General features: G+C 45.4%; 1 protein-coding gene and 1 long non-coding RNA gene across 2 annotated transcripts in view; one reads left to right on the plus strand and one right to left on the minus strand.

The window, feature by feature from the left end:
- LOC135323122 (ras-related protein Rab-44-like) overlaps positions 1–16,749 on the minus strand; it is a gene marked incomplete at its 5' end in the record, with an annotated part of 48,041 nt that extends 31,292 nt beyond the window's left edge. Inside the window, one exon of the mRNA XM_064494784.1 lies at positions 16,357–16,749. Within this exon, the coding sequence (XP_064350854.1) occupies positions 16,357–16,749 (393 nt within the window). The remainder of the gene's footprint in view (positions 1–16,356) is intronic.
- On the plus strand, positions 6,187–10,207 carry LOC135323244 (uncharacterized). The gene is made up of 2 exons (XR_010384558.1): positions 6,187–9,361; positions 9,660–10,207. It is a non-coding gene; the product is annotated as an uncharacterized LOC135323244 (long non-coding RNA).
- Positions 16,750–17,089: the final 340 nt, after the last annotated feature.

Below are 17,089 nucleotides of genomic sequence, written 5' to 3' on the forward strand. Positions count from 1 at the left end.
CAGACCTTACTACTCCCTGCTTGTAACCTTCTGGTGGCTTCTCCCACAGCCCATGGCCATCCCGGGATCCATGGGTCCCTGCCTGCCCCTAGGACCCGATCCCCGGCCTCTTTGCCGCTCACTTGCTCTGCTCTGTCCATACTGGCCTTTCTTCTGTCCTTCTAACAAGATGTGCTCCCTTCTCAGGACGTTGGCACTTACTATTCCTTCTTTCTAGAATGTTCTTCCCACAGATATGTGAATGGTTAGCTTCTTTTCAAGATCACATCTTAGCCTCTCAAGGTGAGACCGTCCCAACAGCAGTACCCCTGCCACGCCTCTGATTTCTCTCTGTCACGTTGCCTTCACTACTTTATGAGCTAACTTATTTGTTGCTGTGTGGGTTAATTGTCTCCCCCTCTCCATCAGGCTGTAGGCTGCCTGAGGGCAGGGATTTTGTCTCACTCACTGCTATATTCCCTGTGCCTAGTTTCATGTCTGGTACGTGGTGGGTTCTTCAATGTTCATGTGTTGACTGAATGCATAAGTAACACGATGGTTCAGACTTGGGAACCCAGGGCGAGCTTTCAGGAGCAGGAACACCTGTGTTCATCGTTCTAGGAAGGGAGTCCTGGGTCACCTGGGCAGCCACAGGGATTTCAGGATCCACTTCCCAGAGGCATGAAGTGGAGAGACTTCTTTCTCCCCTCCTGAAATGGGAGAGGTGAGGAGCCATGATTCCTCCCGGCTGGAGGACAAAGGACTATTACTTTGCTTAGTTTTCTTTTGGTTGGGGCTGGGATGAAGGGAAAAGAGTCATGACCTGGGAAGAAAGGACTAGCTATGCTTGGGTTACAGGCAAGGGCCCCAGCAGGTATGGGCGCCGTAGGAATGTTCAGTGGGCCATTATCAGTGTGTTCCAGGGTTTCCCTGACCTCTCACAGCTGTGACACCAAGTGGTCTAGGGGAGGTGGCCTTGGTGGATGGCCATCCCAGCGTGGGATGCTCTTTGCTCCCACTCCCACTCCCCAGAAGATGATTCCTCAGTATCTCAAGAGCTTTAACAACCTGGGGAAGTCTGCAGAACCCAAGCAAGCTTAATTATTCTTGGGATGGTGATTTAAGCTGGATGGGTCAAAGTGAAACTGTTTTGGACCCCAGTTGTTTTGAGATTTACAGAGCAAAAGGTACCAGGCTCTTGGGTATAGCTCAGTGGTAGAGAGCATGCTTAGCATACACGAGGTCCTGAGTTCAATCCCCAGTACCTCCACTAAAAATAAAAAAGTGCCTACAGTGAGATATTTAAATGAAAAAGCTCAAAGCAGAGCAAAATTAGAGTGAGCTGACATATATGAATAAAAGTCTTAACAGGAAGCCTGAGGCCAGTGCATCACTACGCCATTTTAACTGTTGCACATAAAGAGACTTTATTGTTGAGTTTTTAAGCAGCCGGGACAAAATAGAATCTATCAGTGCAAGCTTCTGTTGGATAGTAAGGAATTCATCTCCTCTGGTGACCTATCACAGATGCTAGTAAAGGGTATTGTTGTGAAACTTATGACATAAATCTAGAAACACAGAGAAGACTAGAATCTAGCTCAGTTTGATTTGACTGGAGTCTGGTTGCTTCTTCCTTTATCTGGACAGTGATATGGGTTGGATATGGAAGTATTCTGGCAGCCTGGCTGAGCTGAGGAAAAGTAAATCAGTTTAGAATGACAGATTCCCTCTGTTTACTTTTCATTGCCTTATTCAAGGTTTAAAAATGTTGTCTGCCAGATGTATTGCTGGAGAGAATGTTTTTACCCCAAATTCCAGGCATCTGGAATCTACAGAGTAGATTTCTGCCTGGTGGTCCTCACGGGAGGCATTTAGTTTCTTTAGGTGTTGGGTTGGGACTGCAGGAACCCACCCTGAATCCAGCCCAGTTTGTTCAAGCCCAAGCGTACTGGGGAAGTAGACAGGGTGGAGGAGGAGAGGGAAGCATTTGCAAGCAGTTTGAAAGGAAATGTTTTCGTAACATTTATAAATTTGTATCCCAGTGTTGTCTCAGCCGTATCCGGCTGTTCCATAAAGACTCTGCTAAGGCAGATTTTAGGTCCTTACTTGCACCTTTACTGCAACAGAGAAAGTTCAGGTAAGGTTTCTCTGGCCTGAGTGAGGGTGGCATTTACCATTTTCTAGGAAAGCACATTGTGTTAAGACAAACTCCAAGATATTTAACCACCCGGCTCTGGTTGAGTGCCCAGTTATTTATAGCCTGACTCAAGTTCCTGGGGTTTCCCTCTTTCGGCTTTTGAATTATTAACACTTAATGATTCCACTTTATAAAAATGGGAGGGTTTGGACAGTCTCCTTTTGGGAACTATGTGCATATTTCTGGCTTCCAGAAGACGGAGCCCTTTTGAGAGTCAGTTGAGGGAGAAAAATACGCTGGGCTGGGAACCTTCAAAATACATGATTAAGATAAATGTTGGATTGAAGCAGGGCTGAAGGCTACCTTTGCTTGACACCTTGAAAATGAAGTTCATAGCCACTTGGCCTTGGAAGGGCCAGACAGCTAAAATCAGTTGATTTTATGTACCAGTAATTTTTTTCAATGAGGAGGAACTGATATAATGGTCAGCCTTTTATTTTCCCAAGTAAGTGTATTTTTATCCAATGGAATTGGAATTGTTAATGATCAATTCATTGGAAAAGTTGGTTAAATCAAGGGATCACAAAAAAGATATATTCTTTCTCCAAATGCTTTACTTTGGCTCAAATATCTGAATGTGTAGTCATTTGCTAGTTTTTGGATGTAGACCTAGGTCTTTTCTTTGCTTATGGATCTGCTGGAAGAAGGGATGTATTGCTTTTTCTGCACAAACCACACACATTGTCCGGTGCTGGAGTTCCAGTTTCAGTTTTCCTAACACAGAGCAAGACATTCTAGATTCTCATGAAGCAATCTGATTGCAAAACACTTTTCCATTTTTGTGTTTTTACCTCCAAAATTTTATTCTCATTCATTCCTAATTTGACATTTTAAAAAATGGCATGCTTTTATTGTCTTTCCAAAGCATTCAATTTAGTTTTTTGTAGAAACAACAGTTCTCTTTCTGTTTACACTCTTATGTCAGTGGCCAACATCCTTTCTGTTTATACTCCTAATTGATTAGTTTATGGCTGAATTCATTAAACTGCATAATTATAATTCACATGTGTAACCGGCCTAAACAAGTTTGGGCCTGAATGCGATTGACTCTTGTTAAACATGCACCTCAACAGGTCAAAGCAGAAGTGAGGGGCCTTCAGGAGGGTCTACCTGTTGCCATGGGCGTAAAGTCAGTATGTTTCACCAAGAGATTGAAGGGTGTTGGTTGACCTAATAAGTTGGTTAAGAAAGGGATTGGTTAAGAAAGTTTCTACTAAACCATCTGTTATGACCATAGTTTCATAAAAGAAGGGACATTTGAGCACCCCAAGTCAGAATAGTAGGCAGTGTTTCCCAAGGACAGCTGGTAACTTCATGCCAATAAGGATTTACGATGTGTGTGTGTAATCTCCTACAAATTGATGGATACTTTGTCAAGGGCTGGTGCTCACATATGGACTCAGGATTGGCAGTCAATGACTTTGTTCACATGGTTCTCTAGACATAGATTCTCCCCACTACGTCCCAGCTGGTGTAGTCTAGCGTCTAGCGTCCCCCTAAAGCCCTCTAGTAACATGATTCATCTGAACGCTGACTAACGTTGTCACTCATGAGGGCCCCATGGCCCTACATCAGTTGGGAAAAGGGCCCCTTTAATCAGTCAGATTCCCTGCCAAGCACAAGCCCTTCCCCAAAGTAGTCCACTGTGATCGCAAACTCCCATGGCCCTGTCCTGAGGGTGTGTGGTTCTAGCATCAAGGAAGGGTGACTGACTGGTTTTGCTGAAGGAACCTCCAAGGATGGTTTCAGAATTAAGGAAAAGGTAAGACTCTGTTCCTAAGGGTCAGAAATAGAGAAGAGACATTTTGAACCCTTGTGTGATAGAAAATCTCTTAGCAGAAAGGAAGGATGTCTTTTGTTCCAGAATAAAAATTCCAGAATAAGAATTCCATCCTGGGGAGTTTCTGAAGCCTCCCACATCAGCTTCCAGAATAAAAATTCCCTCCTGGGGGAGTTTCTGAAGCTTCACACCTCTTCCCTAACATGCTTTCCATCTTCAGTGCTACAAACCCAGATATCCCCAATCCTGTCATCGATTAGCTTATTAATTGTTTCATTTTAAGTTATTAAATATTTGGTGCATACATAAGATGTATATCTGTTATAAAGGATAAGGAAGCAAACACCCGTACTCACCACCCTAGTGAAGAAAGGGAACATGGCAAAATCCACCGAAACCACACAGCTCATTGTTTGTCTTTTTTTTCCCTTCCAAGGAGGAATATACTTGCATCACGTGGCTCTGAGTGTCCTTCACAACCCTTGACCCAGTCTCCTTGCCTTATGTTAATTAGCAAAGCCACCAGATGAGCTGGTCTGCATTATGCAGTATTCTGTACTGAATTAACAAATCGATGCAGCTCTTCTTACATTCATACTATTTCTCTCCCCTAATAAAACTACAAACCAATGCCTAATTGTGCCCTTATAGTATTTAAGGACCTGGTGATGAGATTGTCACTTGGACTGGCATCCCCACACAGAATGCTGCCCTCTCTCAAAGATGGTGAGGGTTTCTGTGACAAGGAAGTGACAGGTCACAACCCTTGGTCTCAGTCACACTGCCCAGGGCCCAGTGCCAGCCCTCTTGTTACTGGAAGGAGTTGCAAAGTTCAGATGATGCACTCATTTCAGAAGTTTACACAGTCTTTGTAAGATTAGTAATAAGCCACAAAAGCAGAAGGACTAAATCCCAGACACTCTGTGTCCTCCCACTGAAATACCCTGATGTCTCTCAGAATGGCAAGTGAAAGTAGAACCAGTGGAGAGGTGAAGTATTTTATCCAAAAAGATCTGAGGCATGAGACTAGATATAAAAGTGGAAGGAAAGCAAAGGAGATTCTTTCCTGGAGCCATCTGGGTGTCAGTAAATCTTGGCTTGCTCTCCTGGGGTTGCTATCTTGCATTTGGGTTTTGATGGAGGCAAATCTCCAGCGGATAATGTTGCTCCTGAGCCCTAGTTAACAGCAATTAACTAGGCCTCCTTTTCCAACAGTGTCTGGGCAGCCAGAGCCTTGAATCTGCATCAGGAAATGAATAGACCCCACTGGCATCGGCTGTGCTTTGGTGTTTGTCCTGGGCCAAGCTGAGCATTAGAATTTCAGCATCAGAAGGGGGCTTGAGGCAGCTTCTATTTCAAGCCTTCCTTTCCTGTGGACCCTGGTGGTCCAAGGTGGGACATGCTGGCAGGATAATGGGATGGAGTTCAGGGCCTGAGGTCAGATGCCCTGGGTGGGGTTCTGTCCTTTACTTGTTTGCTGGGTGGCCTTGAATGACCACAGAATGTCTGTTATAGAGTCTGCTCAGTCCTCTGCAAGACGGAGCTTAACCAAAATGCCGCAGACCCTCTAGCCTGGGTTCTCCAAGTAACCAAAGTAACCTTCCGGTTACCACTGTGTAATAGCTTGGAACCCTGCTGACACCTGTCCAGCAGATTCCAGCTCGCTCTGGGAGGTCCCTCGGGAGCTCCTGGCCACATGCTCAGTACTAGACTCCTTCAAGCCTTTTTTTTTTAAGGCCAAAATGTTAACATTTACTAAATATGGATGGTGAGTACATGGACATCTCTTTTTTGTTCTACTATTCTACCTTTTGTTAATCTTCAAACTTTCAGAATTAACAATGAATTTTCAAGTATCCATACAGTGGAATACCATGGAGTCATTGAAAAATGCAGATAACGACTATATATAAAAAATAGATAAACAACAAGTTCCTACCATATAGCAGAGAAGACTGTATTTAATATCTTGTAATAGCCTATAATGAAATAGAATATGAAAAGGAATATACATATATGACTGAACCATTATGCTGTACACCAGAAACTAACACAACATTGCAAACTGGCTATACTTCAATAAAAAAATGTGGATGACAAAGTGCCTGTTTATATATATATACACACATACATATATGTATGTACATATATGCATACACACAGATCCACACATACATAGATATATACATGCACGTACATATATATATATATACATACATACATACATACATACACACACACACACACACACACACATATAGAAAAATTTAGGGTACAATTCCATTTTCATTTAAGGTATGTGTTTTGAAGCGGCAGCATCACAGGTAACTGATTTGCATTTCTCAAGTTTGTAGTTAAAATTGTGTTAATAATAATGGCTCCCGTTATTAACTGCTAGCCGCCAATAAAAGCACACTGCTCACCCAGCACGGCACTCACATCACAAACACAAGACTCATTTACTTCTCCCCCAGTCTCTGAGGCAGCCACCTACCTACCCCCCGGGGTCTGCCCGAGGCTGGGACCTTGCGTATCCACCTGGGTGTTCTGATCTGCCTTCCCTGCCTTACTTCCCACTGCCCACGACCCTTGCGGATTGCTCTTCTGCTGGGCACGGCCTTTCCTTGCTAACGGCCACCACTGCTGACACAGTGATTGCCTGGGGGAGGAATACAGCTCACCGCTTAGCCAGTCTGCCCAGAGCACAAGGTAGCCCTTCTCCTGTTCCTCACAGCCATAGGGTGAGGCCAAAAGACGAGCGATACCCCGGAGGATCGCTCAGGGAACAGCTCGGAACCACCGCAGAGACCCAGGCTCAGACCCCCCAGAGGTTCTTATCTGACAGCAGGAGTGGTTGCATAATTTGTGATTCTCAGCACGAAGTAAAAATCTGGGGCTCCGTGTACAAAAATTCAGACTCTCAAGATGGTGACAGCAAGAGTATTAAACCAGTCCTGGAGGCCTTCCAAACGTGGGGCCCTGTGCGATGGCCCGAGTTGTACCTGCACGAAACTGGCCTTGTTTGGAAGGGTTCTGCCTCACTTCTCGTCTGCTGTCATGAGTCCGTGGACTGCTCACGCCTTAGCCCCCACTGGAAAAATCCAGGCATCTTCACAGCACCTGCTTCTGATCCCAAAATGAGGAGGAAGATCTTCCCTTCAGTCCAGTTTGAGTTTTGCGTCCTCATCCCCTGCACCCCCACGTCAGCCTCCTCCCTGGGTGATCGCAAGTTGGGTCCTCTTCCTCCACAGGAAGGTCTACTCCCACCCGCAGGGTGAGGTCTGGCTCCACAGCCCCAATAAGCCAATCGCTTTATAGGGTGACGTCAGCTCATTTCTTAAGTCTGGTTATTAATAAACCAAGTTTGATTGTTCAGTCTCAAGTGACACCTGGGATTAGCATGGGGGCATCTGTCGTTGCATGACTAGCCCACAGCTAACACCACCCACATTTTCCTTGTAAATGGCTTTCCTCCACTCTCCATTGATGCGGCTTGGGCAGGACTGACCCCACCTTCAGGGGTGGACTTGTGACCCATTTCAGCCCAATGAGCGTTAGATCTAGGATTTTAGTTGAAACTACGAGCTATGAGGATGTGACCCTGGAGCTGCTGGCAACCATGCGACCCCATGAGGAGAGGCCCACCCGTGATTAAAGCTGAGCCAGAGGGAAGAATGCTGAGGGTCAGCGAGAGGCTGATACCATTGTCTGAGTCCCTGGATCCAACTGAGCTGGATGTCGGCAGCATCCCCACGCTTCTCAGTTACATCAGCCAACGAATTCTCTTTTTCGCTTAAGATGGTTTGAGTTGGTTTTGTCACTGGCAGTCAAAAGGGTCCTGATCACCAAGCTCCCCTTTTACAGGCAATAATATTGCCTGTCCTGCTTACGCTCAGTGCTGTGGAAATCAAATGAGACAACTTCCGTGTGACTGCTCTGCAAACTACAAAGGCTGTTTGAAATGTCCAAGGAGGGACAATCAGCTAATGCAGAGCCAGAATAAAAGCCCAGTATTTTTTGACACTCCAAGCCCAGTTCTCTCTCTGTCTCTTTTTAATGGAGGTACCGGGGATAGAACCCAGGGTCTCATGCATGCTAAGCACGTGCTTACCACTGAGCTGTTACCCTCCATCCCCTCCAGTTTTGTTTTATTGCTAGTGAGCTGCCTCTGGCTCTAAGAAAATCAGTGAAAAGGGCAAGTGGTGGACAGAGCAGGTGGCAGACAGGGCAGGGAGTGGACAGGACAGTTGATGGACAAGACAAGGGTGAACAGACAGGGTGTGGGCAAGGTAGGGGTGGACAGGAAGGGGTTGGAAAGGACAAGCGGTGGTCAGGGACCACTCTTTGTGGCCTTCTCATGTGTTTGTGGTGCTGTACTGTGATGTCTAGAGGAGCCCTAGGCTAGTCCCTGACTGTCCTCTGGGGGTATTGCTCTGATATAGGGCAGATGTGGCTTTTCAGGCATGGGGAAGTGGGTCTTGGAGGGCACGACCCCAGAGCTCACCTGGCCCCTCACCTCACAAGCTTCTCCTCACCAATCAGCCTCTCATCCCAAGGGGCCAGGGCCCTGGCATTTTTGAGTTTGGATGTTTTTTTTGGTTCAGATCTTTAGAGATGCTGGGGGAGGTGTGCTGGCTTTGCTTCTCTGAATCTGACTCTGCCGGGGGATGGATTTTTGCTCCAGGCACTTCTCAGAAGTACATTGGGGAACCCCTTCCTTTCTTGGACGTGGGCTTGAAGGAATCTCTGTTTTGGGGATCCAGAGCCATTCTGACCTTCAGAGGCAGAGCCCCCTCCTGGAGCTGTGGATCTTCCAGCCTTTCAGATCAGTCACTGAGTCAGGACGCAGAACTTGGTGGCAGCCTGAGAGAGCTGCCAGCATTTGACCTGGTCCCTAAGGCTTTCCACCATGTGAGATGAGAGATCCTTGACCTTTAAGAAGTCTTTATGGGCACTGATGTCCATGTGTCACGTTGGGCTAAAGTCAGATGTGGCCTGAGTCCTCTCTGTGCCAGACTACTGGTCCATCCATCCTGCCAGCCCCTTGGGGTGGGCAATGGGCCTTGTTCCTGGATGCTCAGGAGCACACAATAGCCAGCAGATGTTTGCTGAATCTGTTCCCAAGATTCTCAACCAGAAATGCCTGGTTTCAAGGGGGGCACGTGGAATGGAGCACTGATACAATGTAAGGAGATGGCCCCAATAACCTTTTCTCTTTCATGGTTCTCTCCCCTGAGACCCAAATCCCTAGGGCCCTGACGCAGGTACTGAGCAAGATGGAAGCAGAGATGGGGGATGACGTCTGTGGGTATGCCTGACGGAGGCTCCTGAAGAAGAAGCGTCCCTCCCCCACCTTCCTCTTTCCCCATAACCAGGTCAAGTCCAGGGCATTCTCAAGCTCAAAGGCAAGTGGTCCCTAAAGGAGTGCAGGAAACTGGGGATCTGGTGAGGATAGAATGCCTACCTGACCTAGGTCACAGTTAAGCACAGTTGAGGGAGGCAGAGGTCAGGGTGGAGAGGACCCGGGGTAGAAGGGGCTGAGGGAGTTGTAGACTGAGGCCGTCCTTGTGCTGCAGCCCAGCCACCAAACCCTATCAGCCGGATACTGTTAAATGTCTGAATTCCCCAAGTCTCTCCTTTTTTCCCCCCTGAATTTCATGCTTAGCAAACCATCATCTGATTATAATGTGTCTTGGCATCTAGGACAGTACTTCAGCTTTGTGAGTCTGATTAACACAAGCCTGCCTGGAGAGATGAATCCACTCTTGACTGAGTGAGAAAAACTGGGTCTTCAGCCCTGCAGAGCTGAGGCCACACACTGGACTGCGTCGACACCCTAAAGCGATGACAGTCTGTGATCCCCTTGGCGAAGCCCTTTGCCCTCTCCTGACTCTATTCCTTTGCATGTCCAGCTTGCTGGGGTTTGAATTTGGGCTCTGCCTCTTGTTAGCTGAGTGACCTTAGGCAAGTTTCTTAATTCTCTGTCCCTCAGTTTACTCATCTGTAAAATGAGATTAAAATAGGGTCATTGTTGGATTGAAGGATATAAAGTGCTTAGAACAGTGTCTGGCACGTACCTGCTTTGTCAGGGCCTGCTGTTGTTATTTGAGTTCCCATAATACCTACCTGCTGTGACCTTGAGCAAGTAACTATTTTTTTCGCATCCTGCTTCTATTTCCTTATTATAATATGGAATTAATTATAACATCTACTGGAAAAAGCATGGGGTGAGAATAAAGTGTCATAGCATATATCACAGGTTTTTATTTTTTTGTAAACTATAATGCTTCACAAATGAACAAGGTGTATTTTTATCATTTATCATTAACAATTTTGAGTCTCACTAGGTCCCTCTGGATGAGAGTGCCGATAATTTCAATACTTCTCAGTTCATAGCTTAATGAAATCTGAGAAGGGGACCCAGAGAAGGGGGGAAATCTGGGTAAAGAGAAGGTTTGGGATTTCAAAAAGTTGAATAGATAAACAAGATTATACTGTATAGCACAGGGAAATATATACAAGATCTTGTGTTAGCTCACAGCAAAAAAAAGTGACAATGAATATATGTATGTACATGTATAACTGAAAAATTGTGCTCTACACTGGAATTTGACACAACATTGTAAAATGACTGTAACTCATTAAAAACTGTTAACAAAAAAAAAAAAAAAAAAAAAAAAAAAAAGAAGGTTTGGGACTGCTCCTCACAGAGGGAGAGGTTTCTGAGTGGCTAGAGGGGGGCTGAGTCCGTGCCAGCAGCTTCGTTCCCTTCCAGAGGTTAAGCGGCTTCTCTATGTGAAGCTGGGAGGGGCTGGAAGTTGTATTTACTAGTCCCTGACTGTCCCCTGGGGGTATTGCTCTGATACAGGGCAGGTCTACTTTTTGAAAAGCGGAGTTGCTGGCAGTGGCATGGATGCAAAATTTAAACTGCAGAGCGAAGAGGAGGAAGGGAAAGGTTTGCTTTGCCTTTAAGGGCTCAGAACAACAGAAGAAGAGAAAGAATAAGAACACATTATCATTGGCCCTGTCTACACAAGTGAAAGGAGGGGCGTGTGCATGCGTGCGTGCGTGCGTGCGTGCGTGTGTGTGTGTGTGTGCTGGTGGAAGCCAGGAGCAGAGGAATAGACAGCAAGAGAAAATAAGAGCTTAAACAGAGTTTGGCTCAAGACGCTTAAAAGCATACCTATGGCACTTACATAAGCACACATTATTAAAAGACACTCATATGTTGATGGGTAGAAACTGTCCACTAAGAAGCAGAAATGCAAATAAGAAGGGGGGGACCAGATTTTGGCATCAAGATCAGGGAAATAGGAATCATTTGTTAGGGGAACTTTGAGCTCTGCTTGTTTCAACAGTTACGTGATTTTCACTTGCACCACCTAGGACCTTACTAACTTCAGGGGCCGGGCTTGGACCGGGAGGCTTTGAATGGCGCAGTCAGTTAGAGGTTAAGATTTCCAGATCCGCTGTTTGCTGCTGACTTGGAGCGCTCTCATCTGTCCCAAGAAAACCTCCTCTGGTTGGAGGCGGGAAGATGGTTCAGGGCTATTCCAGCTGGGGAAGCACATTGCCTGAGCTCCCTGCTAGGTAGCAAGGAAGCTGTAATCTCCTTTCTCACTTGGAATCTGCAGGGATTGTTTCTCTTGCCTGAGAGAGGAGGATGGAAGCAAGGAGCATGCTGGGATAATCTTAGAGCCACTTCAAATGTCCAGTTCCACAGTTCATTAGCCTGGTGCTCACCTCTGGCTGTTTACTTCATGCAAAGCTGGATTTCCTACCCTGAAGATGAAGGAAGGCATAACCCTTTCCCAGAACAGCTCACAAAGGAAATGTTGGCCTGACAACGCTAGTGAGTTTTCAGGTATTTCCTCATTAATGGTCCCAGGGAGTCCAAAACAGAGGGAAGAGTGCTTGGAGAGGGAAGCCTGAGAGTTTGGAAAAGGGCTTTGAGGCATTGGGCAGAGTCACGGTCATTTCCTGCTGAGATTATCTGGGAGAACCAGCCAGCAACACTCCCTAAGCCAACTGGCTGTGCTGGGATCTGGGTGGGACCGACAAATTAGTCAAAGGAGTCCCAGATGGTCAGAGACTGTTAATGATTTAAAGGCACATCATTTGTTTATCTGAAAGTCTCCAGAGCAAGCAAGAGAGGAAAACAAGCAAATGGAAATATTCTACAGGGGGTGGAGCAGCTAACTTCTTGGCTTTCTTGTCTGTTTCTGAGCTGAGGATGAGAATCTGGCAAGAGCTGGAGCTACTACTCTCACACTTTCTTTTTATATATTTTTTCTTTTTCTTTCTCTTTCTCTTTGTCCTCTCTCTTCCCCCTCCTTCTCATTCCCTCCTCCTCTTTCCTCCTCGTCCTCTTCTTCCTCTTCTTCTTTCCTCTTTCTTTCTTCCTTCTTTTTTTTTTTTTTTAAAAAACCACTTCATTGAAGTATGATGGACTCACTTTGAAAGTAAAATCTCTTCACTTATAGAGCATGGATTTTTCTGTGGAATCGCATTATTTGACCACAAATTTGTGTTTCATTAGCACTGGATATTTGTCCCTGAGGGATAAAGAATGGTAGAGGGAGATGGAATAGCTGGTATGGCCTTTTGCTGGTTGATTTGTCTTTCCCTGGGAAAATTGTCTGGCAGGGAAGAAAAATGCCAGTGAACCCAAACCCTTTTCTAGGATCAGTGGGTGACACCTTTGTTGGGGAGGGAGGCTGGCTGGTGTATGGAACTTTGTCTCTCTTAGATATTAACTCTCAATCAGAGGCCATGGGAGAGAAAGGGTCTGGCCTCAAATTGAGGTCAGAAGCAACCATTTTTTCCTGAGTTATCCCATTGTATCTTCCTTAGGGCACGCCTGAGACTTCAGACAGCATTCTAGCAATTTGTGGGCATGTTTTACAGGCCACAAGCTTATTGAAGGTGGGAACCATTTTTTGGGTGTGTGCGTATGTTCTCTAAAATTACCAGCATAATTTTCTACGCTTTGGAAATACTCAATACATGTTTCCTGAATGACTAGATAAGGCACATGGACTTTTGAAGGATGTAGATACACAAGATGAGCAGTAGAAGGACATGAAGTACAAAGCACAAGAGAGGAGAGTGAGGAGTAAGTGTGACCTGCTTAAATCTCCCACTCACCTAGGAGAGGTGTTGGAGCAGAATTAGAGGGAGTGGGAATCCTTGTAGGGCAGAGACCTTTTGTCCTTATCTAATAATTCCATTTTACCCCCAGTGAGAACCAAGCCCTGGATGAGTGATGGACAGTCCATATCTTTATGCCTCCTGGTCACTGGTCATTCTTAGATGCTATAGAGGAGACTTTAACTTAGTAATTATTTGCTCCTTTTGGAACAAGATTGGCATGTGGATGTTCATTACAGTGCTGGTGAGTTAGGAAGTAAGCTCTTGAACTGAAGTGTCTTTGTTCTGACTCACTAGCATCTGGGGCAAAAGCTGCCCCCCATTCTGTGCTTCATTTTTCCAGAAGTCAAGTCAGGCCTTGGCACAGAAAGAACCCACCGTGGGCTATTTCTGAGCCCCTAACTCACATCATTGCCTTTGATGGCTCAGGAGACTATAGTGGCAGCAAGAGAGGGCTGGGAGTTCTCTGCAAGAAAGAGCAGCAAGGTTGTTCACATGTTTTAAATTATTTAGTTGCATCAAATATTCAGATTTGTGAGAACAACAGCAACTCTATTTAAAAACTCCAAGCATGCGATGGATGGACTCATTGTTTCCAGGCAGTTCCCAGCTTCCAGCCCACACTCAAGGAATATTCTAAGAGTTACTCAGGCTCATTTGGGTCAGCCTCCAACACTTGGGATGATGAGCTCAAGTGCAAGTGCCCTCCAAGGCTGATGATACTTGGTGTATGATTCTCAGATAAGTGAATTTTAATGAGAAATCTCATTGCATCCCATACCTCACCTCCCAGAGAAAGGAGACATTCAACTTAGGGAACCAGGGTTGTGATGTTCACACAGAAGTTGTGAATTTTGTGTAGGTGGGTATGTGAGCTTAATCCCATGGGATTGTGCCTGTGAAATATGTGTGTGTGTCTCTGTGTGTTTAGCTGCTGCTCTTCTCACAAAGCTTCACCATCTTAGGTGAGACCCAATGTGACTCCTGTTGAAGTTGTTCTGGAAGCCAAGATACATGTCCTAATAACAACCATTTATTGAATGTTTTCTATATGCTTGAGAAATAAATTAATAAAGATATTATATTGTATTGTCTAACACCCTCACTCAAAAAACAATAAGCCACGTATTATTATTCCTATTTTATAGATAAGAAAAGTAAGGCTCACAGATGTCATTCAAAGTCACATCAAGGTCTGGTCTGATTCCAAGCCTGGGATTTCTTTCCACCATACAGCAATGTCTCTTCTCTGGCAAGTTTCCAGGACTTTCCTACATAAAAGCTGGCAGCCCCATCAAAACACTAAGTAATACTTCTCCCTCTATAAAGGTGACCTCTGAGGAGGAGAATGGGGAGAGTGTGTGGAAAGGCATATGTGGGGGATGGTTTGGGGGAAGCTGGAGATGTTTTATCTTATTTTCATCATGGTTGCACAGAGGTGCTCACTTTGTGTTAATCCATCATGGTGTACATACATAATTTTGGCTTTTCTTGTGTTTGTTATACCTCAATAAAATATTTACTTAAAAAATCCCTCTTCCTAGCAACTAATGTAGGAGGGGAGCCCAATATGTTCTAATTAATCAACAGGAACTCCTTGGACTCTATTGCATGGCAAACTTAAAAATAATACAAATATGTTGATACCCTGACCTTTTACAAAAAGGTTTCTAAGTGGATCACAATAAAAAGTCATGTAAAATAATGAAATAATACCAGTAGGAGATGATCAGCATTGTAGGAAAGGGAACACATATGTTACTCTGTTGGGCATCACAGAAGGTTTAAGGCCAGCTTCTACTCTCAGCCAAGCTGAAGACATTGAGCATTTACTGGTCATAAGTAGACATTTGTCTTCAAATATATTGGAACTTGTAGGAAAAGGCTCTCTTCCAATTGGTGATCAATAAACCCGAAGGAAGTGAAAGTTCTCATGGGATACACCCTACGTTTCATGTGTGGGTAATTGAGATGGGAAAGACCACACTTGATCTATAACTTTAAGACTTTGGCCACTAAATCTTAAAGCTTTTAAAATGAATGTTTATATCTTTGTAAGATGGTTTAAACTTGGAGAGACCCATATATCTATCACCAGGATGCTTTTGTAATTGATTTGTAATTATGTTCCCTTTTGATTTCATGCACTTTCTACTGAGGCTAGATTCACAGCCTCAAAGAACACAGATTTTATTCTAGTTACTTTAAACTGTAGTGGTTTTTAAACTTTCTGACTGGAGCAGCTACACATTTTTCTCCTTCTCTATACCCTAGAGGCTCAGGAACCTGGAGGGAGAAATCACTGGACTATTCAGATCTATAAACCCACTTCCCTTAATAGTTGGTTTTCCACAATTTGTGTCAGAAATAGCCAGCATGGCACAGAGCTGTGCTTCTGAAAATTTAATGTGCATACTTATTTTCTAGGGATTGTGTTAAAATACAGATTCAGATTTAGCAGGTCTGGGGAAGGGCTTGTGATTTCACATTTCTTAACAAGCACTGAGGTAATGCCAGTGCTGCTGGTCTATGAATTACACTTGTAGGGAGAAAGGAATATTACACTTAGAATAAAAATTTCTGTCTTTTAGCACTCTGCCATTTACTACTTTGCTTTCTTGGGCAAGTCACTTTACCTCTCTGGATTTGAGTTTCCTCAAATATAAACTGTGTGATAGGGGACGAGGGTGGATCAGACTATTTCAAAGCTTACATTTATGGAATTTTCAGAGTGATATTTTGATTTAAAAAATCTCCACGAGTGGGGCCGTGTATAGTCTTGCAAGAGACTAATAGATAAACCAGTATTAACAAAGTAGGAAATATAAGAGCTGAATAAAGAGGGCAGAGAAAGGTACGAGGAGCAATAATGAGTTTTTATGGCAAATATAAGGTTCTGATTCTTTAAAGGTGATGGGTTTTGGATCAAAAAAATGTTGCCTAGAGAGAGGCTGCACAGGGGTTCAAAGGATTGAGAGGCTGGAGAGAGTGAGTGAGAAAGGAACACAGGTGATTTATATGAACGAACGAAGCTCCTGACAATCTGAGCCTCTGGAGGCGGCCCCTCCCCCGCGCTCACGCATCGATTTTGAGCAGCAAACTGAATTAAACAGAAAGGGTTCCCCAGGCTCACAATACGGGTTAGTTTCTCTTTAAGTCCAAAGCCAAGTGAGGGGAATGGAGAGAACTCTAAGTGACAGCGCCCTCTCCCAGGGTTGAGAGGGGGCGGAGGACTAGAGGAGATTCTTACCTTACGCAGGACGTGTTCATGGAAGTCAGGGCCAGCTCCCCCCTGGTAGGAGTCGAGCTGGTCCATGCCCGGCTCTGAGCCCGCGGCTCCCTGCTCTCCCAAGGCTCTGCTCTGAACCAGTGCTTCCAGAAGCTCCGTCCGGGGCCCGCGGGGGGCAGCAGGCTGCGGTCTAAGCCCGGCAGGCCGGGCCACATCCGGTTCAGCACTGGACAGCTCCCGAAGACGCTGCGGCGCTGTACCCGGACCGCAGGCTGCTGCTCCCTTCTGCGGCAGCGGCGTTTCAGCACCAGGAACAGCGCTGCCGTCCCTTAGCGCCTGGGACCAGAGTTCTGAGATCCCGTCTTCTCCTAAGTCCCCTGTCTCGTGACTCCAGGATGTTGGGAGGGACGCAAGATTTCAGTCTAGCCGGTGGTCGGTACGTATCTCATTCAGCTACCGGACTTCACAGCCTCAGTGACACAGTTGCGTTCTCAGGGCATTGCGGTCCCGGGAATTTACCATTCCTGATTCTCAGTGACCTAGCGTCCCTGTGACAACACGCAGCTCAGCTCGCCACCTGCCTTACAGAGGTGAAGCCCCGCGGGGCCGGCACTGCTTCTCTTTTGGTCTCTGGACATTTCCCTCTAGTATATATGAGGTCGATAAATGATGAGTCTTAGGGGTCCCTAAAGTTTCTGAAATATTTTGCAAAATTCTACTTTACTGCTTTTTTTCTAGGGAGAGGGTCCAGAGC

The sequence above is a fragment of the Camelus dromedarius genome, chromosome 16 (genome assembly GCF_036321535.1).
Source record: "Camelus dromedarius isolate mCamDro1 chromosome 16, mCamDro1.pat, whole genome shotgun sequence".
NCBI lineage: Eukaryota > Metazoa > Chordata > Mammalia > Artiodactyla > Camelidae > Camelus > Camelus dromedarius.